This window comes from Penaeus monodon, chromosome 3, assembly GCF_015228065.2.
Source record: "Penaeus monodon isolate SGIC_2016 chromosome 3, NSTDA_Pmon_1, whole genome shotgun sequence".
In the NCBI taxonomy this organism is placed as follows: domain Eukaryota; kingdom Metazoa; phylum Arthropoda; class Malacostraca; order Decapoda; family Penaeidae; genus Penaeus; species Penaeus monodon.
In genome coordinates, this window is record NC_051388.1 from 53,797,495 (window position 1) to 53,824,994 (window position 27,500).

At 38.4% G+C, this 27,500-nt stretch overlaps 2 protein-coding genes across 3 annotated transcripts in view; one reads left to right on the forward strand and one right to left on the reverse strand.

Annotated features, from left to right (window-relative positions):
- Positions 1 to 300: 300 nt before the first annotated feature.
- Positions 301 to 10,133, reverse strand: LOC119597170 (probable cardiolipin synthase (CMP-forming)). Its single transcript, XM_037946715.1, has 7 exons — positions 9,681 to 10,133; positions 6,311 to 6,436; positions 5,909 to 6,046; positions 4,009 to 4,138; positions 2,790 to 2,875; positions 2,375 to 2,535; positions 301 to 1,431 (listed from the first exon to the last, which is right to left on the reverse strand). Exons 1-7 carry the CDS (start codon positions 10,098 to 10,100, stop codon positions 1,329 to 1,331), a joined length of 1,164 nt encoding a protein of 387 aa, XP_037802643.1. The 5' UTR covers positions 10,101 to 10,133; the 3' UTR covers positions 301 to 1,328.
- Positions 10,134 to 10,588: 455 nt separating this feature from the next.
- LOC119597179 (glucosamine 6-phosphate N-acetyltransferase-like) overlaps positions 10,589 to 27,500 on the forward strand; it is a 17,190-nt gene continuing 278 nt past the window's right edge. The window contains exons 1-4 of one of the 2 annotated variants that reach the window (XM_037946718.1): positions 10,589 to 10,910; positions 15,305 to 15,467; positions 19,738 to 19,800; positions 26,115 to 26,245. In XM_037946718.1, the coding sequence (XP_037802646.1) occupies positions 10,803 to 10,910; positions 15,305 to 15,467; positions 19,738 to 19,800; positions 26,115 to 26,245 (465 nt within the window). In that variant the 5' untranslated portion in view covers positions 10,589 to 10,802. Of the gene's footprint in view, positions 11,271 to 15,304; positions 15,468 to 19,737; positions 19,801 to 26,114; positions 26,246 to 27,500 lie in introns of both variants that reach the window. The other variant, XM_037946719.1, reaches the window with a different exon arrangement.

Sequence of the window (27,500 nt, forward strand, 5' to 3'; positions counted from 1 at the left end):
GACCTGAAATCCATCAAGAATATTTGACAGTGAAATCTGAATTAGTTACATTATTATCATTATACTTCTCATTATTTGATCATGCTCTCATCAGGAGAATAACAAATATAATTAGAGAAATTTTTGTTTTTTCCCCAAAGGCTTGTGTCCCCCATGGAAATTACTGACCCCCCCATCCCCACCACCCCACTGGTTAGGGACACTGATCTAGATGGTTTCGCTATGGTTTCTGTATGGCATGCTTAGTGTGGCTGATTTTGACAGTAGTTAACTTGCCAGGTGTTAAGCTGTATAAAACGAGTATGTGTGTTTTTTTTTTTTTTTTTGTAGACCTTATTAGCATTGATTCTATTTCTGAACTGCACTAGCAAAATCCGGAGAAACAGGCAAAAGTTCAATCCAAATGTTGCACAAACTAAAATGCATATTACTTATCACAGAACTAAACTGTACGAATCTAAGAAAGTATGTGTTTGTGCATTCTCATTTGCTTTTGTGTGTTTGGTTGCATTCAACGTCTGTGTTTAACTGGATACCTAAATTCAACAAAATAATATTTCCATGTGTCAAAACTGTGTTAACAGATAAATACATTTGCATAAGCACTAAAAAGATAGCTTTCTCTTCATACTGCTTTTATTCAATTTTTTTTTTTTTTTTTTTTACAAAGTTTAAACTCAAATAAAAGCAAAAGGCAAACAAGAACAAAATAAAATAGACAAATAACCAAAATACAAAGGAAATCAAACATGAATAAATTTAATAAAAAGATTTCATACCATACATTTCCAAATTCTATAAAAACGAGGATGCCATCTCTGAAATGATATTAATTGTTTCACTAAAGATCTTTCTCTCTTTGCTAGTTTGTAAAATATATTCCATTTTGCCATTTTGTAAAAATATAGACCTTTCAACCTTATCTGACACATAAACATAAAAATAAATGATGCAAAAGCCAATACAAAATGGTCAAATCATCAAAGACATTGTATATTCCTCAGAATTTGACAAAACCTTCACAAACAGGCTACAATAATGAAATACAACAACTGCATTCATATTCATATCACTATGAAAAAAGAAAGAATGAAGAAGAAAAAAAAATACAATGCAGGATAAAAATTTATGTACTGAAACATTTGCAGAGTTATTATCATTCAGTAATCCTCAAAAGTACTTGTGAACACAATACTGAGTACAACTATAAACAAATGACAAGACTAAAAATGATTCGGAGAAAAACATGAGTTGGAATAACCTACAAAAAAACACAGTACTGAGTACATCAGTTCACAATGAACAGAATAAAAGTTACCATAGTTTATTCAATGTTTCGATTCCTCTTTCATCTTCTCTAGGATCTTGTACGTATTCCTTGAGAAGATGTAACTAATGCCTGAACTTAGAGTGGTTCCTGCAGTCACCCAACTGGAAAGGAAGAGAAGATATAAAGATTTAAATATTCACATGCAATGAAAATTTGTTAGGAAAATGCATTTAATATAATTGCCTATACCAACGTTTGTTGCTATTTCTCTGTACAGTTTCTGTATAATGATACTTCTCTGTATGAATTCCATGTAATAATATTTCTTTGTATGATTTCAATACAACAGTATGACTTATATATAACAATACATATTTTTTATTGCAACTTTGTAGACTAGAATATGGTGTACTGTGTTGTACTCATGATTTGCCCTTATATGAGGCATAATAGTATTGAAGAACATTCTGCAAAATTTTGGCATAGTTTACTCTCAAATGTACATAAAATGGTAAATGACTATTCACTGTACCAGTTATGAGTGACTGTGCAGTCATCCAGGGATTAACCAAATAAATGTGTTAATAAAAACTGTCTGCTGGCCAGTAACACTGGTGCACAGTAGCAGTTTCCCATTTGCACTTGGCTTGTTCAGTATGTCAGACACAAAATTGAACAGGCTACCTAACTGCTCATGGCTGGATATCAAAAGCAACCATTTGAAAAAAATTGTTTTCCCTTCACTTCAGGTGCTGATACCAAATTATGACACCCAAACAAATGCAACTATCAGAGTGACAAGCTCCTGACAAGACTATGGCACAGGGTATGTCATTTGGTAGTGTAATCTGAGACTTGGACCACCAAAGCTCCTGCATGGTACTAGGACACCTGCATTCAAGAGGTAAACAAGTTATAACTTAATCTAAGTAAATAAAACGAAAGAAACATGAAAAGTGTAAATACTCATAACCCTATGGCTAATAAACTGAACAAGCAATGTATAAAACATACCAAAATCCCGAAATCCTCAAAATTAAACAGTCAAAACTTAAAAGCACCATAATGACTGAGACTTTAACATATGCAGCTACTGTTACTCACCAGAGGCCAGTCAGAAGGTAGTGGTCTGTGAAGGAGAAAACTGGAGCAGCAAGCGAGGCAGTAATAAGACCCAGCTGAATGGCAGTGTTAACTTTGCTTATGGTCGTTGGAGCCAGCTGGGCCGTGGCATGGGTTGCATCAAAGTAACGAGAGATGGTTTTCTGTTGGGTAAATCATTGTTCCCACTGAGAAGAAATTCCACAATAACATTTGTGTAGTCATTCTTCTTCCTAGGATTTCTAGTTGGTACTCTTCAGGGTAAAAAGCAAATTGGTCTTCAAAAAGTTAACATGATAATAAGATATCTAATTTTACATCAAAGTTCCATAATTAGATTTTCAAAAAATGATATTCATTACTCTACATATCTGAAAAAAGACAGGGAGGGGGATGAGGGAGAGACTGAAATTCTTACCGGTGGCGGCAGACTTTTGTACCGCACATAAGAGGCGCCACCAATAATGAGGACGTCACGGTAGATAATCAGTCCAGTCAGTGGCACTGCCAAAGTAAACAGTTACCAGCCATGTCAACAAGCAAGAGAATGTGATTAAAACATAAAATTGCATTCTGTAATCCACTCAAATTACTGGGCCCACATTACCACTTCATAAAACAAATTACATATTCAAGAATTAAGAATAGGCACTCTATTATCTAACATAAAAGTCTTTAGTAATTATATTCCAGGTCATCACACTAAGATCACCAGATATGAGAACTACTACTCAGAATTGCAATAAGTATAGAGTAAACAACAATTATGTCAACAAATTGCAGGCACTGGATCATATATAAAAAAAAATAATAATATTAATTCTTATATTAATCTTATATTAATCTTTGAACTTTATACAGACTTAAAACTCCCAGTGATAAAAATACATTTGAAATCTGAAAAGCATATCAATTATGAAGCATTTGATACTTCCAGAAATGAGGAGCTTGTATTAACCCTTTGTACACAGATATATGTACCGTCTGCAGTGAACTCAGTTGTACGCAGATGGCTCCACAAGTGTGTAGTCACAATGAGGTCAATTAGTAACCCAAAATGACTTCCTCTGATTTCCTCCTACCTAGATTTTTTTTTTTCTAATGCTAATAACATCCTTTTTTTAAATTATTATCAGTGACATTATGATTATTACAATGTTCTTAAAATACTAACTGCAATATCAGTTAAAAGAGGAAAAGGATAAATAGGTGATATAGGTAGGACTGGTAACAGACCCTTTGGTGATGAAATAATTGTGAAGCCATATATGTGCAGATACAGTTAATAAACCAAAATCACAGTGAATATGGCTTGTATGTCATACCATCCCAGTAGAGAATTCAGTAACAAGATAAAAGCATAAATATTATCACAAAGGCAGTGATTTAGAATTACTATAATATCTTCATAACAGATTTAATACTGAATGAGACTATCTATAGAGAAACAGATATATATAGGTATTAAAAAAAAAAAAAAAAAAAAAAAAAAAAAAAAAAAAAAAAAAAATCTTAATAATCAATATACCATTGAATCCCCCCAAATTCAAAACAAATGAAATATTCAGAAATACGGACACCAGACAAAAAAAATCAACCACCCATTGCAACATCTAACAAACTCCTAGGCCACCTACATGGAATAAGCCCAACGTAAGTAAGGGAGAGGAAGAGCATGGCGACCAAGACCTTGTCTGCCAGAGGGTCCAGGAAGCTCCCAAGACGCGAGGCCTGAGTTGGGAAGGTACGGGCAATCCATCCGTCCAGCTGCAAGAAAGGGGCGTGATTAATTAATGAGTATAAATATTTTTGCAAGACGTGTCCCCGTTCCAAATTTAGGTTGGAAAGTATATGTTGATTTTTAATTCTATAAACTTGTATCTGATGACAGGAAATTGGATGTGGAATTCATGTCGAACAAATTGCAAGGTGAACAACGAAGGGAAGTACAAGAAAACACACTAATACGCTGAAGGCCTTTTCGCATTTACTGCTTCATTAGGGCATGGGTGAAGCAGTAAATGCGTAAAGGTTTTCGGCATATTTGTGTGTTTTCTTGTACTTCCCTTCGTTGTTCTACTTGCAGGGAATTAGATGTATACTAATCTCATTCACATCTGGAAGAAAGACATACAAATATCCATATCTTTAGTTAATAATTTGAAGTTCTGAAAGGATACTAGATATCAAAGCGAATGCAGATCTTTCATTGCAGAGTGATGTAATGGGGAGGGGAGTCTGTGCCCTCTGACCCTTAGTTAAATAGTGAACACTCCACTGGTGACTTGCCTCGGTTAATAGCAACCTATAAAGGTAAACAATTTAACCCAATGCTGACGGGAAAATGCTGTGCCCATTTTAGATTCTTTTTTGTGAAATGTCTCAGCATATAGACGGCTCTGCAAGTGCTTAGTCAATCAGTAGCCCTTGTGACCTTACCTTCCCCTTTCCTTGAAGTGGCAGGAATTTTTTTTTTTTTTGACTAATGCTATGAATATTGATGGTGTTATTATTATAATAGCTATGATAATTACTATAAAGTCATTGACATTAGTAACTGCAATATAAGATAATGCAAGATATTTTAGAAAATCAAGAAAAATGGTGAACAGGTGAGACAGACAGTACTCGTAATTGGCTCACTGGTGACTTAGTACTTGTGGAGCCATCTATGTGTAAGAACAATTAATAAAATAAAATTACAGTGGACATGGCCTGTACATACATACCATGCCCATCGGTTTTGGGTTAATCAACCCATTATAACATACCTGTACGTTATTTTCATAAACTTATAGATCCTAAATATAAATATATATTATTTAAAAATTCCAGTTCACAACCCTAATCATTTAACCTGTACAGTGTAATGCAAAGCTCAGGCTGCTGGTCATGAAGATGGCAACCACAGCTCACAAAAAGACCACCAGTAATTTTGAAGCTTTATAAACTAAAAAAAAAAAAAAAAAAAAAAATGTATTATCTTCCAGCAATTCACCAGTAACATCAACGGTAAAGATAACATAATAACTTTCTTTCAAAAATTTGGTTTCTTAACCCACTGCCACAGGCAAAATGTAATGTTCACTACAGTGTCGTTTTGTGAAATGTCTCTACACAAATATGGCTCCACAAGTGCTTAGCCAACAAGGAGCCAATTAGTAGACCTCGTGACCTCACCTGATTTCACCTTTCCTGAGTTTTTGGGTAAAGTGATTTTTTTTTTCTTACTACTGCCATCAGTATCAATGATATTATCATCATAGACATTATAATCATTATAATGTTATTGACATTACTAACAACAACACATGTTTAAAGAAAATATTTCTAAAAATTAAGGAAGAGTAAACAGGTGAGACAGGTACTTACTAGTAAATAGCTCAATGGTGAATAAGCAATTCTGGAGCCATATATCTATAAATCAAAACACCAAACTCACAGTGGGCATTGCATTATGTACATACCCACCCCAACAGTATAGTATCCCCAAAAACCTTGTAGCTAAACAATAAATAAAACGCCTTGCAGACATACCAAATCCGTAAACCCTGCAAACATGAACAGTCCCAGAGCCCAGTTGTAATCAGCCGAGAGGACCAAGTGACACAAGTACGGCGAAAGGGCGATGCGGCTGACACACAGGAGGTTTGGGATGGTCCATATGTTTTCACGCTGGGGATGCACGAAGGAAATATGATCAGGTTTTCAAGTCTCCGCTTAGAATAAGAGGTATATTCCAGTACCACAGTCTTTTTGCATGTTGTAAGTTATCTGCATCTTAGATCAAAGAAATGTACATTTATTACCTTATAAAAAAATAAAAATAAATAAATTATAATATTCACCTTATTTTATTTACCTACATATTCACTTATTCACATTTACCTATCATTCTTCTTTTTTTTTTCTCTCATCAATCTAAACACAATTATATACCTCAATGATAGCATCCATTCTTTCCCTGACTTTTGCTTTCTTCTCTTTGATGTCATCTAACAGGTCCTGGCCAGCTTCTTTGAACTGGTTCCTCTTCTCCCTTACAGCCTCCCATGTTGCTACTGGCTGTGAAGAAAATGCAAATGCTTTGTTTAAATGTATATACATAAGTACAAATTTATATATACACCTTTATATAATCTCAGAGGCATTTGTTTTGATAAATATGTTAAAATGCAATATAGGCCTAATGCTTTTGAGGAATAATTATAATAGTTATAATAATAATGATAAGATCTCTGGGATAAAAAAAAAAGACAATTCTTTTTAGCTACTCCTTCTTTAAGGTTACAAATAAATTCATTTTAAATTATGGCACTCTGTAACAGCCACTCCTTTTATGAGTGAAATGCATCTGTCAAATTTTCCTTGTGTGATTTGAGAGATAATTCCTGAGCCATTGATTTCAATACAAGAAACAACACCAACAGCAGCAATATATGTCAAGCAATTAGTGAAAAAACTACCAAAGTAAAAAAAAAAAGTGTTCAAAATTGTGATAATCAAATGAATTACAAAAAGATCTAGTAAAGCAACTGACAAATTCTAGTCTTTTTATTTCTATTTTTTTGAAAATGTACTTGATGTGAATTAATGACTGTACTTTCTGACAGATCCTTGGAATTGTGTAAATCTATTGAAATTATCCTCAAATGGCAGCCTGATATTATCAATTGTCATTTAATTCCTTAAGTCTCCAAAAAGGTATATCACTGTGTGCCAGATTTACTAAAAACCTTTACAACATACTGATCTATATAGTAAACCTTGTTTCTAATGTATCTCATATTTATAACTCTAGAATTCATGCTTATACAGATGCTTTCACACAGACCTTTCTTGCCTAAATGTTATACTTAAAGATAAAAGTTTGTATAACCTGGGCAACTGATTCCCTGCTGATAGAGAATCATCAGTTTTACTTCCATAAATTGTTAACTTTTGGGATCAGAAACAAAAACAACAGCAAGACAAGCATCATTGGCTCTAATGTGAGAGTGACAGTTTATTAGCATAATTTAAAAAACATTTACATGGCTCTAACTCTCAACATAACACCAACAGTATAATTCATATGACTAAAATGTGTTTCTCGGCCTCTAGGCTATAGTTATCCTGGAAAGTTTCTCAGACATGGAGGAATTAAACAGTGCAAAACTGAGGCAGAACTTAGGACTATAATCAAGAATGCTGGTGTGAGATGAACTTGACAGAAGTTGACTGACAAGAACTGTCCGGCAACCATTGACATTGTGGAGAAATTCCTGGTAATTATACTGTCAGGTGCCTATTGCCTAATTACTACAATTTCTACCCAACAACCACAGAGGAGTCATTATTATGGCCCTTACTGGCACATCCATTATAACCCAAGTAACAGCCTATGCATCTGCTCCAAGAGAGGCTAATAAACCTCAACCAAGTATATTCTAGCTAAAGAATATATTCTTTAGCTTAAGAAATATGAATAAGATAGATAATTTGTATAAGATAGTGTATTCATTCGATATTCTCTCCTTAGCTACCGTAGGAGCAAAGCATATAATATTTTGATCTACATGATCTGACATAATTAGCCATCACATCCTAAATAACTACCTGAAAATCATAATTTTTCCTATAAAAGATGTTCAATTCATAAGGATTTTCAACGTTACAACGTGGCCTGGTTCCTCATGTGTCGTCTGGATCTCCACCTAGCCCACCTCTTCAGCCAGGGGAGCAGGACGAGATGAAGTCACAAAAGCATTTGTAGGCAATCGTAAGATATTGGTGGGTAATTTTATGGCCCCTATTTTGTTATCAAAGGTTAAAATAAAGACATTGGTATAATAAAATAGTAATAAGTTTATTTCTGAACTGGTTGCATTGTGGGCAATGAAGGTTTCAGAGGGTTCTGAATACGGACTTGTTGTCCTGCTGGTCCTGACAAGTTGTCTGGACGAGCAACACAAAGTGCCCCAATTCCAAACACACCACAAAGCCTACAAATTAACTCCTTGGCGGCAGAGCACTTTTGGTGCCATCTCCGTGCAACAAAATTTCCCAACTTACCATAACAGTACATAATCCTTGGGCCAAGGACTGATAATGGCCTTGGTTAATGTTACCGAGAGCAATGCATGGAGATAAGAGGGAAATGGACACTGCCATCTTATACAGCATAACAAATTGAGTAGGAAGCAACAGAGGCTTTCTGCAGGAACTTCATATTTACCGGGAAATTATGAAAATACCCTCTGCGTGCCACCGCTCAGAGATTACGTCCACAATGCCATCACACAGCCACAGTTCTTAATGTCGCGTTATAAGTAAGTCTGCACGAAGTGTTAATGAAAGGGGGTACTTGATCCCCTTTTCTAGGGAGTAAATAGAAGGTAGGAAAGGTTAGGTTCGGATTTTGGGTTCGCATGTTACCCTGGATTTAGGATTTTCTTTCTGGAGGGTGCGTTACTCTCAGTAACAAATACCATGCCCTGAACAAAGCCCATGAATACCGTCTCCTCGACTGTTTTAATGGCACCATTCAGCCCATCAAATCTACCCTGTTTCTTTTCATGGTGGCTAGAGAGAGGTACTCTCTTGCCATCCTCAACACATGCATATATATTGCCTAATGGTTAATTTATTGCAACTTCCTTAGTAGATCCCTGGGAATTACAAAAGGAATTGAATAAAACATATCCAATATCATTACCACAATAAAACACAATGAAAGCCAAGACTGTATCTTGAAAGGTAAAGTTTCAACTAGCCATCTTCAAAACAGAAAAAAAAAATATATACATATATATATATATATATATATATACATATATATATATATATATATATATATATATATATAATATATATATATATATATATATATATATATATATATATATATATATATATATATTATATATATATATTATATAATATATTATATAATATATATATATATATATATATATATATTTATATATATTATATGTATATATATATATTATAGTATATATATATTGTATATATGTATATATATGTATATATGTATATTGTATATGTATATATATATTATATATATATATATATATTTATTATATATATATATATATATATATATATATATATATATATATATATATATATTAATATATTATTATGCAAATGACAGGGCGAATAAATCTAAGAAACTTATCTTCTCCCAACTATCCGTCGCAACTCAAAAAAAGAAAAGAAAAGAAAGAAAGAAAAAAAAGAAACTACTACCTCATGAGAAAAAATGAGAAAAAAGAGAGAAAAAAGGTGATAGACACCCGAGCCTCACCGGCCTCTGCTCCCTCGCCTCCCCGGCCTCTCTGCTTGCGTCGCCCGTCTGCAGGCACCGTACTTGGCACGGGCGCTTGGCACACGCATTTCTCCGAGCGCCGACTCCCCCCCGAGCCCCGAGACCGAGGAACGGCTGAGCGAGAAGGAGAGGAGTCGGGAAAGGGCGGCCGACGAGGGCCTTCGACAGGATATTCCGCGGCTCTCCCCAGGATGCGGATTCTCTCCAAGATAGCCTCTGGGCGTCCTTTTGCGAGGGGCGAGGGCACGACAGCGCCGGCAGGCTCGCAGGAAATGCTGCTCTGGTTTTCCTCCTCTGCTGGATGTTCCTCTGGATGTTGTGTCTGAGTAGGGAGTGGGCGAATCTCTCGTTTTGCAGGATTGTTTTGGCCAGAGCAGACGATGTCATGTAGGCCGCCATGGTACTGCCGGGACCAGGGATCCGGTGTGTAAAGAGCCGAACTTTTTTTTTCTCTCTCTTTCTCTTTCTCCGTGGAATAAGAGGAGAAGGATGTTGTTTGATTGATGATTAACTTTTATTAAAATTTTACTCAGGTATGTTAATCATGGTAGTTATATATGTAAAAAGTTCGGAACGTTTAACTCTTCCTTTTATACATAATTGGCTATGTTAATATTTATATGTCTGTTATTATAATATGTTATTATAAATATATTCTTTAGCTTAAAAAAATATGAATAAGATAGATAATTTGTATAAGATAGTGTATTCATTCGATATTCTCTCCTTAGCTACCGCAGGAGCAAAGCATATAATATTTTGATCTACATGATCTGACATAATTACCCATCGCATCCTAAATAACTACTTGAAAATCATAATTTTTCCTATAAAAGACGTTCAATTCATAAGTATTTTCAACTTTACAAAGACTTTCCACGATTTCCGTTTGTACCCGCAGTCGCGCAACAGCTGATGTGGACGCAGCCGACACACAACATTTGAGCTTCTAAAATATCCAGTGACACGAATCTAAATCACGATCTATCGGCGGTCCCACCCTCCATTACCGTATAATGGCACTTTTGCGAGGGAAATATTAAGGGAGAGAGCTAGGAAGGGGCACAAAAGAGGTCCAAAGTCGTGAGATTAACGGGTCTCATGGCCACCGAGAGGCGAGTTGTCAACACACCAAATATTCTGTCCATTTTAAACCAACACAAAAATATGAATACGAAAGTGTCACAATACTTCATCAAGAAATACAAGGTATGGGAAGTCCACCGACGCCTGGCACACTGAGCTTGCCGTTTACGTTAATGCATGGAGTGGAATTCTCTGATTTTAAAAAAATAGAGGGTTTTATTTATCACTGAAAAAGCACAACAGCACCTTGGAGAGAATGGCCCGAGAGGAAGGGAAAAAATTTCTGGAGAAATTCGTAACGTTGCAACTACCACGAGAGCGAATGTCTCACCTGCGATAAAGATTCGCTTCCCTCAGACCTCTCCTGCTCGCCTTCGGGATAACTGAGGCTCTCCTAGTAGCTTGTGGTGTGTCTGTGTGTGTTCTCAGAAGGTATATACGTATATATATACTGCAGCTATGGGCGCTCCTGATATACAGCTGGTGAGTTCTTTTTAATGTGGATTTGGAGGTTTAGATAGTGTTAGAGTACGTGGTATTATTGTTATTTGGTGTTTAGAGAGGCAGTTAAATGGTATTCAGCAGCTTAGGTGATAATTTTGAATTATTTGATTTTGGAAATAATTTAAAGTTTATTATTTCAGTTTTAAACGTGTGTAGTAAATTGTGATTAGGAACATATGATGCTTTATGTATGTTATATACTACTGTGGAGTTCATTATAATGTATGTGAAAACACAATGTGTAAAGTTAGAAATGCAGATATGATATAAATAAAAGCTTTTAATGAATATAGTTAGTGTTTCTTATTGATAACGGGTTACTATTCGAAATTCCTGCCAGGTGAATAAATTTATCTTCCTAATTACCCCACGCATGTTACCAGAACTCTGAAGTCTTTCTACTCATTTACTTGTTTCTTATTCAAATCGCGATTGACGTAGAAACCTCCACAGGAAAACTTCTGTCGAACGCGATTTGCGAAATATAATTGTTGCTACACCCAGAGGTAGTCACGAACTAGTTATGAGTTACATGGGTTGGTAATATATAGTTAGGAATCTATCTTCAGTGTCTTTGGAGGAGCAGAGTCAGGTCGTAGGTCCCCCGGGGAATATAGGCCTATGGGTCACGGTAGTACCCTTTCCCTTTTGTAAAACCTGCCCCCCCCCTGCTTACATTTTTCTTTTGAAGTCTCACTCTCTCTCTCAATCTCTCTCTCTCTCTCTCTCTCTCTCTCTCTCTCTCTCTCTCTCTCTCTCTCTCTCTCTCTCTATCCCCCTTCTTCCCCCTCTCCTTCTCCCTCTCCCTCCCCTTCTTCCCCCTCTCCCTCTCCCTCCCCTTCTTCCCCCTCTCCCTCTCCTTCTCCCCCCCTCTCTCCCTATCTTTCCCCTCCCTCCCTCCTCCTCCCTCAGCCTTCCGCATTATCACCGAATCCTTTATTACTACTTATTTTTTTGTCTTTTCCTCTTTTTCCAAGAATTTTGTACCGCGCCGCAGCTTGTGTCAGCGAAGGCACAGTATCTCTCAGCGAACTGAACGTGGTAGTGTTTGAGTCGTGCGTGTGCATTCTTAAATTTCTTTGTTTCTGTCTTTGCCCTTCATTTTACGTTTGATATTTTTTTCGATATTCAGTTTTACACCTGCGTGGGTTTTGCACTTTGAAATGGCATTCATTTAAATCTCACGGATGGCCTAACGCTTGTTTACGTCATGTAAACTTTATGTATTATTTTTCCTTTCTTTTTGTGAGTAGACTTTGTCTTGACATTCAGTTTTCTTTGAGCGTGTGTCGAAAGTCTGGTTTTATTTATTTAATTTTTTTAACGCAGTTGATGAAATTCTAAAGTGAATAGACCACTCACTTCAGCGATTTGCACGTTTTCAATATTCGACCTTGAAATAGTCACAGGTGTCTGTCGCCTACGTGTTAGGACAGGTGCAATCAGTTAAGGGAAGTTGTGCACTTTTATTCTTTTGATTTGTATGAGTGCAGTTGTACTTGTGCGTGAACTTATTTCCATTATCGTTTTATTATTGAGATTTATCCGTGTGGACCCCGGGGTAGAATAGGTCCAACGTACCCTCTGCGTGTCGTAAGAGGCGACTAAAAGAGGTTGGCGGCAGGAAGGGCATCCGGCCGTAAAAACCCCTGCCAAGCCAATACATGATGCGGAGAATCAGGAATGCAGACAGGCCGCTGCAGAGCCTGACCCTCCTAAGGTCGACATCCCACCGCATGTTCGCGAGATCGTTCTTGACCCCTGTGAGAGAAATTTCTTGAAACTCTCATTCAAGAGCATTACGGAGACTGTGAACTACAATTTCTCAGCTAAACTCCAAATGGAACTGAGATCAATAGTAACTCAACAGTTGTCGGGTAGTTCACAATGTTCCTTTTGATCACCTCTCAGAAAGAATTAACTGACTTCAACGACTTGGTGGCCATGATGCGATCCTAGTTCCCCAAGGTACATTCCGAAATGTTTTCCAAACATGAAGCTCCCAGCCGATTACAATCGATGGGCGGCCGGTGAACGGAACGGCCCATGCTCCCTGGACCTTCAGCAAGGAGGACATGGAGACGGCGGGAGTGACGGAGGGGGAGGCCCTGGATAGGGCAGAGTGGAGGAGGAAGATCCGCACCGGCGACCCCAGTTGAACTGGGACAAAAGCCTGTAGAAGAAGAAGAAGTTTTATTATTGAGATTTGATTCTCACCTTTTGTTTGTTATTTAATTTGTTTACATTGTAAATACCAATACTCTTGATATTACGGTATTTCTTACAGACCTCAAATATGTGTTTTTGATAACTGTACTTGCAGATTTAGTATTAAGGTATTTCCCACACTACGTAAATGGGTGAAATGAAGGTTGATTTCTGGTAACATTTTTCATATAGGCCTACCGTGCTATAGAGATGCTACAGTTGAGAGTCATAACACCTTATGTTCCTGCTTGATAGCTTCGTAAAATAGGTCAGAATATTTTCTCGTGTGATGTTCCCCGCACTCCTTTTGCCTTATTATCGAATCACCTGTTTTATTCACACCATTATCTCGCATCCAGTGCTGTTCGCTTCCTGTTGCGTTGTCTTGTATCACCTATTGTCAATTTCCATATGTATGTATATCTGTCTGTCTATCTATATCTGTGTATATACACGTATATATGAAAATACATATATGTATATATAAATTTACACACACACACACACACACACACACACACACACACACACACACACACACACACATTCACTCACTCACTCACTCACTCACTCACTCACTCACTCACTCACTCACACACGTACATACATAGAAAGAAATATACATATATGCACTCATGTTCAAATATATATACATATATATATATATAATATATATATATATATATATATATATATATATATATATACTCACACACGTATTCCTCAAAGCGCGACTTTAGAAAGTGTTCACAAGCATTTTTATTTTCTAACAATTTCTCCTCTCCGTGACTATAACCATGAGAAACGTTTGAGATATTTATATTTTTACTTTGTTCTTATCATAGATCTTGAAGAATGAAAGGCCATTTATACTATTTTATCAGCGGGGAGTCGTCTCTTTTTGAGTAGAACTGTCATCGTCCCAGAAAAGGTAGATAAATAGGCAGTTACACAATTTAATTAAAGGAAAGCGTAGTGATTGACATTATTATTGCTGTTGTTTTCATTATTGATATTATTTATTATCATCATCATCATCATCAATATTATGATAATGATTATGATCATTGTGATTATAATTATGAAGTTTTTTTTTCATTTTGTTTACCTTTCAAAACGTTACGATGTGAACTGTTAACACCATCGTTTTTATCTCTGTTGCTATGCGATGTCCTTCCCTTGAATTTTATAAGAATAACATAGGCCTAATTCCTTGTAGAAAGCGAAGGCCTAATGATGGTCACCCGTATTTGGTGGTAATGGGGGGGGGGGGGAGGATGTCAGTCTCTTTTTCTTTCATCCCGCATCCTTTCCCTATCTCAATTCGTTTCCCGTGGACATTACACGCACGTACAGGCAAACACGTTCATGCATACGAACACACATGCACACACACATGCACACACACAGATACACACACTGATACACACACAGACACACACACAGACATACACACAGACATACACACAGACACACACAAACACACACAAACACTTACACTTACATGCACACGTGCGCGCCATTTACACATTTTTTTTTTAAGTAGATGCGTATGATATATATATGTATATATTTATTTATTTTTTACCTTCATAGGTTTGGCCGATCCAACTTCCACATCGTATTCTCGATTTTAAATCAACGATGCCACAAAACAGTATTATTTCCAAGAATTAACTTAAAACTGCTTAATTATGAGCATTCAATTATTTCTCATCAACCAGGCCTGCAAATCTAGAATTACACACCCTCCCGAAATAATGACAATTACTAATACCCCCTTTTTTTCCTACGGCTATACCCAGCCTAGTGTAGGGCCCGAAGATGCAGAGGCGCCCTTATATGATCCGGGACTTCTCGCCAAGCTGGACTGGTCAAAGGTCACCCACATGAAAGGGGGGGTCACGAACCACGCGCCAGGCGATGGTCTTCGGGTCAGGCCTCTCTGTAAGGCTGATTATGACAGAGGTAAGTGTGCGGTGGAGGATCTGGTTTGAAAAGGGTAGTATAAGGGTTTAGAAGGTAAGAATAAGGGCATAGAAGGTAAGTATAAGGGCTTATAAGGTAAGGATCAGGGCTTAGAAGGTATGTATGTGTTATGTAGATGTTGAGTAAGGTGAGCGAGTAGGTTGATAAGTGTGTGTGTGTGTGTGTGTGTGTGTGTGTGTGTGTGTGTGTGTGTGTGTGTGGAAGGTTTGTGTTATTCCAAGTTTTTCAGCTAACCAAAGTTCTGAATTTCTCTTTTAATGGGTTATATCGACTTGTACACACACACACACACACACACACACACACACACACACACACACACACACACACACACACACACACACACACACACACACACACACACACACTAACATTATATGATTTTCGATTCTCATGAAATATATCACTCTTAGTCAGTGAATATCCAATTAACTTTTTTTTTATAGTATTTAAGAAATCATATGTATCCCAGAACCAAGTCTTTCCTCTTTACGCATTCTTGGTAGTTCCACAGATCTATCAAGGCCACGGGTGATAGATAAAAAAATATATAACTCTTGCTAAATATTGCTTACCAAATGTGACGAATTCTGATATTTTACGGAAGAACAAACGATCGGCGAATTGTTAATCCATGTCGTCTGTGAGAAAGTGTCTACTTTTTTTTTTATAAAATTGATGTGATTCAGAAAAGGCCAAGTGTGGATAAGAATATTGAGATATAAGTGGCAAGAAATAAGTGGAAAATATGCTTGTTTCTGATCTGACAGTTTAATCAAAGCTCAAACACTCGGCAGGTCACAAAAGTCAGGTAATTGTATGTCCCATAGATAGTTGATATATAATGTCTATATACAAAGTGGTTGATATGTGTTTTGTAACTAGGATTGCCACATAGGCCTATAGCTGTTGAATATTGAAGTCGGAACGTTGGTGAATGATCTTTGTAAGATTGTCCGTACTCGTTTAAGCTGTATGGGAATTTTAATATTTCTACAATTGTTTTGTTTATGTATTTATTTTAAGATTTTACTCGTGTTCGTACAGTTTTGGAACAACCGGTGTGTGTGTGTGTGTGTGTGTGTGTGTGTGTGTGTGTGTGTGTGTGTGTGTGTGTGTGTGTGTGTGTGTGTGTGTGTGTGTGTGTGTGTGTGTGTGTGAGATACTAATAGTAATAAATAATATAAAAAAAATAACGGGTGGCGCAGAACAGTTGTATAACTTCATATCTATGCGAACAACAGATTCTTTCAATGTAAATGTCATAGTAAAAAGGGATAAGGACGTTGGTCTTTCTTGGTAAGGGTTAGGCCGGTTAATTCGCCAGAATTGGCCCTGATTAGTAGTGTTCTCGCGCAGCATTGACTGGAGGTTGTTTAACCGCTCACAAAATATTCCGTAATTGATGCAGCACTCTTTGGGTGGTTTGACACAGCCGTTATTTGAGGATATTCATTATTGTGTATTAGGGAATCCCAGTTCTAGCGAAGGTTATATGCGTATTGGGGTTCCGCATAAAATTGGCTAGGGGTTAAAAAAAATCCAAGGTGAGAAGAAATGGAAATTGAACGGCATACACTAATAAATAATTTTATCTTTACTTTCTCTGGGCCTACTGAATTCGAATCGTAAATAAGTGTTTTTGGGGGTAGGAGATTTTATGTAAATTGACCTACGACGGCGTAAGAACAAAAACACGTCAACTTTTAGACGTTGTAGTCATGGTTTCCCAGGAATATCCATGTCCATCGGGTCAGGTCGATAGAGGAAAAAAAGAGCAATTTAGAAGAAGAAATTGGTTTGAGTACTTCAAAGAAAAATTTCGGTCGTCAAAAGTAGGGTAAGTTTATCGAAAATACAAGTTTCGTGGCGAAGTCAGATGCACTAAAGAAGAAAGCATCAAATAAAAACCTAGAATTACATTAAATGATAAAAAAGAGGGTTAAGAACTGCATTTCCCAAGAAGGAGATTTGTGAATGTCATCCCGCGGTTCGACGCCAGAATCAGGAACCTATCGGGGTGGATTCTTAGGGGGGATAATTACTGCATAAAAACTCCCCAATATTCCTTTTCTCAAGGACTTATCCATGCCTGCCTGATCGGTCGACTGTCCAGCTGACTGTGACGCTTTCCTGCCGAAGATCATAGGAAGTGTGGTGTTTATAGGAGCTGGGGTTATAGGAACCGTTGACCAAGCAAAGAGATTGGAATGTGAAAAGGGGAGAGGAGGAGGGAAGAAGGGAGCGGGAGAGAGAAAGAGAAAGAAAGGCAGAGACAGAAACTAGTCACGTGAGCAGCCCCGATGTTGATAAGTCAGGCGACAACAGACAGGTTTGAGGCTCAAGCTGTCGGAGCGAGAGTCACACTGGCCCCGCTCAGTCGCCCAGCCTTCAAGTTCAGTTCAGTTCAATTCAGTTCAGTCAAGTTCAGTCCGGCGATAGGGAAAAAAAGAAAAAAATCCAATCATGACGTCAGCTGAACATTATCTCACCCCCGTCAAAAATGAATTGATAAATATGTAAAATAAATAAAAATGTAATAAAATAAATCGCACCCCATTTAATTAGCACTGACAAGAGTGTTATCTAAAATCAAGGCCGTTAAATAGAACTCGCCGGGGTAGCTATTGGGTAGTTATAGGGGGTGGGGGTGGGGGGGGGTCGTACTTCCTGCTGCTGACACCAAGGACGTCTGGCTGCCCCCCCCCCCTCCCCCTTACCCCAAGCTGTCTTCCTCATTCTGTGCCTCCCTTCATTATTGTTATTGTTATTATTATTATTATTATTATCATTATTATCATTATTATATTAATATTATTATTATTGAGGCTGGTGATGGTGTTATTGATACTGGCGTCGGTAATGTTTTACTACTACTTCTATTAATATTTAGGTTTCTTTTATGAATGGCGCATTACATGTAATGTTACTTCTGTTACATTTAGGCTGATGAGCTGTAGTATTTATAGTAATAGGAATAATAGCGATGGTAATATATCTATATATGTTATAGTAGTAATACCGCAAGAGTAACAGTTATTCATGAAGATAATGATATAGTTACAGATCCCCGATAATTATAGTGATCCTGGTCAGTGATGAGGAGGAGAGTAAATGTGATACTGATGTTAATGTAAAAGATGGCAATATTTTTGACAATACTGCTGCTACTAATGAATGCTAATGCGATGTAGATTATCATTCGATAAATGCAATAATGTTTGATAATGATTACAAGAAAAGCAGCTCTGACAGTAGCAGGTGGAATGGTTGCCTCGTTAAACTACAAAAACAAAACAAACATTAACTTTACTAAGAAAAAGCAACAACATTCTAATAGGAAGAATTGTGTATAATTTTATAGTCGCGATAAAAACAAGGAAACTAGGTACAGGTAGAAGAATAATTGTCACATTTATGATTAATAATAAGTGGCCTTATTGATGTGATTGATAATTAGTGCCGTTATTAGAGCGACTAAATCTATTACCCCTACAACTACTACTACCGTTAGTATTACAAAAAACATAATTTACCAACTATGTTGTTTTCTAACAGGAAGCAGAAATGCTCCAGAAGTTATCACAGACTGATTGCTTTAGGACAAATAAATGGAGATTAAAACGTAAGGAAGTTCTGAAGGCAAGGGGGGGGGGGGAGGGATTGTTTGCGTAATATTCTCTGTCGTGGATGGCTGTTTGACATTACTCTCTTACAATGGCGAAAGAAACCTTGGTTTAACCGATTGTCCGTACATTAAAGCGCGCGTGGTAAACTTTTGGTGTTAATGGTGCTGTTGCTTGTGTTTGGTGTTTGTGAGAAGTGTTTTTGGCTTTAATGTGTATTTTTATTTTTACTTTTTAGTGTAAGAATGTGTTTAAAGAGAGTCTTAGTCTGTCGCTTTGAATTATGTGTAAGTATAAGTGTGTATATATATGTTTTGTATGTATATTTTACTATGTTTAATACTGATGTAAATATAGATTTAACATTTTGGTTGCATTACTATGCACATATAAACACACACACACACACACACACACACACACACACACACACACACACACACACACACACACACACACACACACACACACACACATGGTTTTGTTTTTCCTTAGCATTAGATTACCCTTTGTTTTCCCATCATTAGTAATTTGCCTATCTATTTTTCCTATAGGTATTGTACAAACACTATTTTATAAGCCATGCATTCTTGTGCTAGATGTAACCTGACTCCCCTTCTCAGGGTTCCTGCAGTTGCTGAGTCAGCTGACCAAAGTGGGTGATATCTCCAGGGAGAAATTCAATGGTAAGTGCGTATGTGTGATGTTGATATTTTTATTTTGTTTTTAAGCCTTCGACATCGTTGCCATCGATTAATTGTCCGCATTTAGTTTTTGTTTAAACACCAAAAATGAGTTTATTATTATATTATGTTTCTGTGTTTCGTCCATCCGTTCGCATGTTGCACTTACATTTTATGCCTGAAATCATGATCTATGTGATTCCGACTTGAAGTCGCTTCATTTTGATGCAAGATGGGAACTTTTCATGCCTGAAATCATGTTCTGTGTGACTGCAGATTTGAAATTGCTTTATTTTGATTCAAGATGGGCATCTTATGCCTGAAATGATATCTTATGTGATTGCGGACTTGAAATTGCTTTATCTTGCTGCAAGATGAGGGCTTATGCCTGAAATGATATTCCATGTAACTGCCGATTTGAAGTACGCTTCATTTTGATGCAAAGAGGGGTATCTTATGCCTAAAATGATATCTTATGTGATTGCGGACTTGAAGTCGCTTCATTTTGATGCAAGATGGGAGGTTCTTATGCCTGAAATCATATTCTTTGTGACTGCGGATTTGAAAATGAGCATCATATGCCTGAAAGCATATTCCATGTGACTGCGGATTTCAAGTCACTTCATTTTGATGCAAGATAGGCGTCTTATACTTGAAATATTCCTTGTGACTGCAAGCTTTATTTTATTTCAAAATAAATATTGTATGCCTGAAATGATATTTCATATGATTGCAGACTAGTAAAGACACTTCATTTTGATACAAGTTGTTTTATACCTGAAATTATATTCCATTAGACTGCAGACTTGAAGTCACTTCATTTTGATGCAAGATGGGCATCTTATTCCTGAAATAATATGTGATTACAGACTTGAAGTCGCTTCACATTATTGCAAGATGAGTGTCTTATACTTGAAATATTTGCTGTAAAATTGGAGCATCTAATACCTAAAATTATATAATGTAACTCTGGACTTCAAATTATTTCGCTTTGATTCAAGATGAAGGTTTTCTGCTTGAAATAATATCCCATGTGACTGCAGACTTGAAGCAACTTCATTTTAATGAAAGATAAATGTCTAATGCCTGAAATGATATTCCATGTGACAACGGGCTTGAAGTAACTGTAAATGTCTTTTCCCTGAAATGTGACTGCGGACGAGAAGTCGCTTTATTTTGACGTAAAATGGGGTAATAATTGACAACAAGAGGTTCAGAAGGAACATAGGGGGAAACATGAGAAATGGAGAGGGTTCAAAGAGGAAAATGGGAGAGAAGGTGATGGGAGGAGGGTTCAGAAAGATGGAAAAAGAGGGGGATGGAAGAGAGGGAAGGGAATAATGGAGTGAAAGAGGTGGAGTTGAGGGGAGAAGAGGAAGGAAGTAGGATATAAAGTAAGAGGGAAGGGGTGAATTTAAGAAAGATTTGGGAGTGAGAGGAGTAGCAGAACAGGAAAGAGAAACGTTGAGAGAGTGAAAGAAAAAAATAGAGGGGAGACGAAAGGTCGAAGGAGGGTGGAGAGCGGAGTATTTTTTTTCCTCGGTACTTCTACCGGTCTGGCTAGGTATTATTATTGTTATCATTTATGAAACCTAGTGTGTCCTGAGTCTTCAATTCCAAGACTTAGAGACATGTTGAACACAAAGTCACGGATGTTTTAAGTTAGGCTTAAACTCTCATATGGCGCTAGTTTTTTAAACGACACTCGCCTATGGGAACATAGTGGTTCTTCCGGGTTGTAACGCGGGGAGGTCTATCAGTATGCCGCTGCTAGTTCTGGCGGTCAAATTTGCTCGAGATTTTAAATGGTGTTGCATCTCGTGAAACAGAGGCAACCCAGTGATTAAAAGAAATGTTAGATAGCCGGTGAATTAGTGTACTTTTTGAAAGTAAATTTTTATTTTCCTATCCCACAGCCTTTCCTCTTCCTCCCCTTCTATTCCTTTTCCTCCCCCTTTTCCTTTTGCTTTTACATTTCCTCGTTCTCCTCCTTTTCCTTGTCCTTCATTTTCCTCGTCTTCCTGCTTCTCCCCTTTCTCTCCTTTTCCTCCTCATCTTCATTCTCGTCCTTTCCTTCCTCTTTCTTTTCTCCCTTTTCCTCCTCATCGTCCTCGTCCTCCACCTCCTCCACATTATCCTCCTTATCCATCCCCTCCTCTTCCTCGCCCTCCTCCTCCTTATCATTTTCGTTTTCCTGTTCCCCCCTTCTTTCTTCTCATATTCCTTCTACTCCTCTTCCTCCTTTCCTATGTCCTCCTCCTTTCCCCTCTCTTCATCCTCCTCTTTTCCCTCTCCTCCCCCTCCTTTTCCCTTTCCTACTCCTCCTTTTCCCTCTCCTCTTCCTCCTTTTCAGCCTTCTCTTCCTCTTTCTCCTCTTTCTTCTCAATCATCTCTTCCTCTTTCTCCTCTCATCCTCCCTTTTCCCTTTCCTCCTCTTGTACAGTGTCACGGAGGTCGATGTTCTCGCTCGGTTCTCACCTCCGCGATAAGGAGATAAGACCGAAGGAGTTATCTACCTTTTTAGATAAGGGAAGAGTGGATTGTACAAACTTCGATTTTTTTTTTTTTTTTTTTTTTTTTTTTTTTTTTTTTTTTTTTTTTTTGAATGGGAGAGAGAGAGAGAGAGAGGATTTTTTTTTTTTTTTTTGAATGGGAGAGAGAGAGAGAGAGAGAGAGATGGTGATTTTTTATGGAGAGAGAGAGAGAGAGATGGAGGGGGAAAGAGGGAGGGAGAGATATGGATGGAGATGGAGGGGGTGGGGGATATAGAGGGAGACGGAGGGAGGGAGACAGAGACAGACAAGTTAAAAAAACATTTCTGCTCCTTCATGCGCGCAGTTTTAGACCCGGAAGAAATCAAATGCCGTTGCGCTATGACGAAGGCTACAATAAACACAAGACAAGTGACCGATGCTGTTTTTTTTCTACCACGGATGATCTGGGAAGGTTATCTACTTGGGAGATTTTGTAGTGTGCCCGTCGGCCAGGTACTTTATCTCATTCTCTCTCTCTCTCTATCCCTCTCCGTCACTGTCTCCTTCCCATCTCCATTCCTCGCTCGCTCCCTCTCCTTCGCTCCCTCCTTTTCCATTCCCTAGTCGCCCTTCTCTGATCTCCAGTCCTTCATTCACTCCTTCCATTCCACAATCCCACTTCTCTCGTTCCCAGTCTATCACTTCAACGCCAATTCCCCAGTTACACCTTTTCTGGTCCCCAGTTCTTCACTTCCTCCCCCTCCTCTCCCCCTCTCCCTTCCCCTCCCTCTCCTTCCATCCCCCTCCCCCTTCCCCCCCTCTCCTTCCATCCCCCTCCCCCTTCCCCCCTCTCCTTCCATCCCCCTCCCCCTTCCCCCCCTCTCCTTCCATCCCCCTCTCCCTTCCCCTCCCTTCCATCCCCCTCCCCCCCTCTCCTTCCACCCCCTCCCCCTTCCCCTCCCTCTCCTTCCTTCCCCCTCCCCCTTCCCCTCCCTCTCCTTCCATCCCCCTCCCCCTTCCCCTCCCTCCTTCCCTCCCCCCGCCTCCCTAAGCCCAACCAGGTAGGAGACTCCGTGTCTGCAACGGACCTCCAGGATGGGTCTAAAAGTTAGCATAGCGGAGCTCAAGGTCGCCTTCTCATCCAGACGCTTGGAGCCGGTCCCGTTTTTTTTCCTTTGTTTTCTTTTCTTTACTTTTTTTCTTGGGTGGGGGGCGTTTTTTTTTAATATTGAGAACACGTTTGCGGTGCGTAGAATGAGAATCACGTGGATAAGAGAATGTGGCTTTTATCTGTCAATCATCTTTTTGAAAGTTATTGATATTAATTTTAATTATGTGGTGTTTTTCTTCTCTATCTTTTTTATATTATTGTTTTTATTGTTTTCTGTACTTATCTGTATGCTGTAGTGGACTCGGGCACTTGCTACACATCTTAGTAACGAAGGTTATCACTAAAAACTTCCTTCTTAACTACGTACCACTTTAAAGGTATGACATGTTTACACGTGACAGAGATAATGACGATTATGAAATTCTTATCTGGTTTTCTCTCTCTCCTCACTATCCCCCCTCTCTTTCAATCTATTTCCCCCCCTTTCTCTAGTTATTTCTCTCGATTTCTCTTTCTCTTGTTGCCTCTTCCTCTCTCTTCCACCTTCTTTAACCATCTCTCTAAATAGCTCTGTTACGTTTACTGATGAGTTTGCAAACATTTTCTTAATAATAATAATAATAAAAAAAAAAAAAAAAAAAAAAAAAACAAGCATAGGCGTTTGAAGACATGTTAGTGAAAACGGGGTGAATCACGAGCTATAGAAAACGAGATTTGGGAGAGAAAGTAAACCACATGGATACTCAAAGTAAACCACATGGATACTCTCTCTCCCTCTCTCTCTCTCTCTCTCTCTCTCTCTCTCTCTCTCTCTCTCTCTCTCTCTCTCTCTATATATATATATATATATATATATATATATATATATATATATATATCCCCCTCTCCCTCTCCCTCTCCGTCCCCGTGTATGTGTGCGTGCTGTCGGCTTTTACGTCAATTAGACACTGACCGCTGCCTCTCGCAATGTGGCTCAGGCACGTCAAGGCTGCTCGCATGTGTGGGTGTGTCATTTTCCTCTCGCACAGTTAGAGTAGTAGGTAGCATCACATTGCCTTGCCTTTTCCCTGGAGGGTAAAAGTTTCTGTTTTACTTTGAGGTAGAACTTTTTTCGTAGATTTATGGTATTAGTTAATATCTGTATCCTTATTTGTATCTATGTGTGTGTGTGCATAAGAATACATACCTATACAAACGTCACTCATGAGAAAGTCGGGAATTTCGGGTTGGTCAGAACCTGAATTTCTCGCTGGAAGATTCAGTAGGGAACTCCCTCTCTCCTCCTTATTCGCTTTTTCCTCTCGTATCCTCCCCCTCCTTCTCTTCTTCCTCTCTTCTCTCCTTTCTCCTTCATCATCCTACTACTCCTACTCATCTTTCCCTCTTCCTCCTCATTTTCCTCATCTTCCTCATTCTTCTCCTCTTCCTCCACTGCCTCCTCCTCCTCCTCCTCCTCCTCCACATTTCCTTTCTCCTCCTCTGGTCTTCCTCTTCCTCTAGTTGCCGCCTGGAGACTCTGGTGCAAATAGGCCGTATTTGATGCCGGAGAATGATAGAAAATGCTTTTGTGCCTTGGTTCTTCTGGGTCTTGTGTCGAAACCCGTCTCTCGGCTTGCCCTGCCACCCGCACATTACCTCACATCCCTGCAGGTTATGGTCGGAGGGAGGAGCAGGGCGGGGCGACGCAGGGTAGGCTGGTGACTGACCGGGCTTTCTCCTTCGCTTTAGAGTCGTCTGGTGGCTGCAGGGCATTCGGCTTGGTTACGGTGGAGTAGGAGGAGAGAGTGTTTTCTTTTTTCGTCGGTTATTGAGTTTGTTTGATTAATGATTTTTTTCGTGTTTTTATCATACCTTCTCGTGTATATACGCACACACGTAAACGATAGAGTAAGTGCCCCCCCCCTCATTGCTCCCACGCATACAAACTCGGTCGCACGCTCACACATATACTGTGTACACACTTATGCCCATTGTACACACACACATATGTATATGCAATGCAATACTCTTCTCTGCCTCAAAATTTCCTCTTACTCTCCCTTTCCTTTTCAGTCGTTAGTTACGTAAGACATAGCTCCTGGTTCATTATCTTAGCCACACTTAAGTACACAGTTCCTATGCCTTTCTTTTATCCACAGGTAAGAACCAGACTCCTGTACCAAATACCAAATTCTTATTTTAACCACTTGCAAGAACAGAGCGTCTATGCCATTGGTTTAATTATGCGCAATTACCAGTTTGTATCCCAGTTTTATCCACTCGTATACCGCCAATTTTTCCATATTCGAATACAGAGCTCATACGAGTTTCCTTATTCCTTTCACACGTAGCAGAGATCCTCTGCCTCTAACCACACTTCAAACTCCCATTACTTTAGTCACGCGCAGAGGCTCAGGTCTTTTACCAGTGTCAATTCTTAGAATATTATTTTATCCACACGTAGAACCCAAACTCTGTACCATTACTTAGACCACACTTCGAATACTAAGTTCCTAAATCTTTATTCTATTCCCATATCAGACAGAACGTTCTTTAATCATTATCTTACCCACTTGTAAGACCCCAAAATGTCTATCATTACTTTAACCACACTTAAGTGCCAAGTTCCTTTACCTTTATTTGATATCCACAGGTAAGTACTGAACTCCGATAAGTAAAATAAATAAACCATATACCATTATCTTTAACCACACTTAAACACCATGTTCCTAATCCTTTATTGGTATTTACAGAGCGCTTCGATGTCATGAAGAACTGTCCCGGGCACTACTACGTTACTGTGATCGAAGACACGGACCAGGGAAAGATTGTGGGGTCGGCGACGCTGGCCTGCGAATTGAAGTTTATCCGCGGCTGTGCGAAGGTGAGGGATGGGGGGCGTAGTGTGTGTGTGTGTGAATTGTCTCTATCTCTATATATATTTATATGTATGAATGTATATATATATATATATATATATATATATATATATATATATATATATATGTGTGTGTGTGTGTGTGTGTGTGTGTGTGTGTGTGTGTGTGTGTGTGTGTGTGTGTGTGTGTGTGTCTGTGTGTGTGTGTTTACACGTGTGTGTGTGTTGGTGTATTCCTTTCTCAATATATCAATATCTCTTTCTCTCTCTCTCTTTCTCTTTCTCTTTCTCTTTCTCTTTTTCTTTCTCTCTCTTTCTCTTTCTCTTTCTCTTTCTCTTTCTCTCTCTCTGATGATAGTGTGCCTGTGCCTGTATGTACAAGCGGGACTGTGCACTTGATACGCACGCAAGCATTAATGTTTGTGCTTGAGTATTTGCATTTTGTGAAACACGGGTTATTATGTAAATATTTCTTCCGTACACTTTTCTTGCGTTTGCCACACCAGGTGTTGTGAATCGAAGTTGTAACAGATGCTAAACATCTGTGCACTAGACGCCAATGGCAAGTTCAAATTAGCCTACACATAAGGCAGTATAGCAGTATTCACAGCTAGTGCGTTCTATTAACAACACACCTCTTTGAGAATTGTTTTCACTGTGTAGTAAGAATAAGGAACATAACTAGAACGAGAAAGAACGAAGTAACCCACAGACTCGGACTAACCCGCCGTGTATGAAACGGGAAAAGTGTGTTCAGAGGTTTACCTGGAGACGAAGACAAAGAACAAAGCGCACGATACTAAGTCTCGAACTCCTGCTGTTGCCATGTTAATTGGGGTATTTTAACATATCGTTGGGATTCCGTGATATTCAACAGAGCAGTTGACGCCATTCGTCGAATATACAAAAAAACATCAAGATACAAATCAAAATTTTGGCAAACGTGACTCCGATCATTCTCTGATAGACATGGATAATAAACTCGCCCATGAAATTGGGGAAAGTATTAAGAACGGAAAATAAAAGTATAGTAAAGGCCGCGACACCGAAATAATGGATGTGTCTTCTCTTGGCTGGTTCTACCTCGCCATCTTCGCTGTACTCATGACTGCCTATTCGATTGTCGTCCTAGGCTTGGCTTTCAAGATCAAGTATGAGTATGTTAGGCTCGGTAACTTGGTATAGGGACTGCGGGTAAATATGATGACGTGTGGTTACTGTGTTTTATTTATTTTAATTTGTTTATTTATCTTTATTTGTG

What these genes read in the sequence shown, in the direction of transcription:
- LOC119597170 (XM_037946715.1), bottom strand. Translation starts at nt 10,100, where the DNA reads ATGGCGGCCTACATGACATCGTCTGCTCTGGCCAAAACAATCCTGCAA. An exon ending in TTACGTTGGGCTTATTCCAT is followed by an intron (nt 2,876 to 4,008) that starts GTAGGTGGCCTA and finishes TTACTTTGGCAG; the next exon opens with TGCCACTGACTGGACTGATT. An exon ending in TACCTTCTGACTGGCCTCTG is followed by an intron (nt 1,432 to 2,374) that starts GTGAGTAACAGT and finishes CTTCCTTTCCAG; the next exon opens with TTGGGTGACTGCAGGAACCA.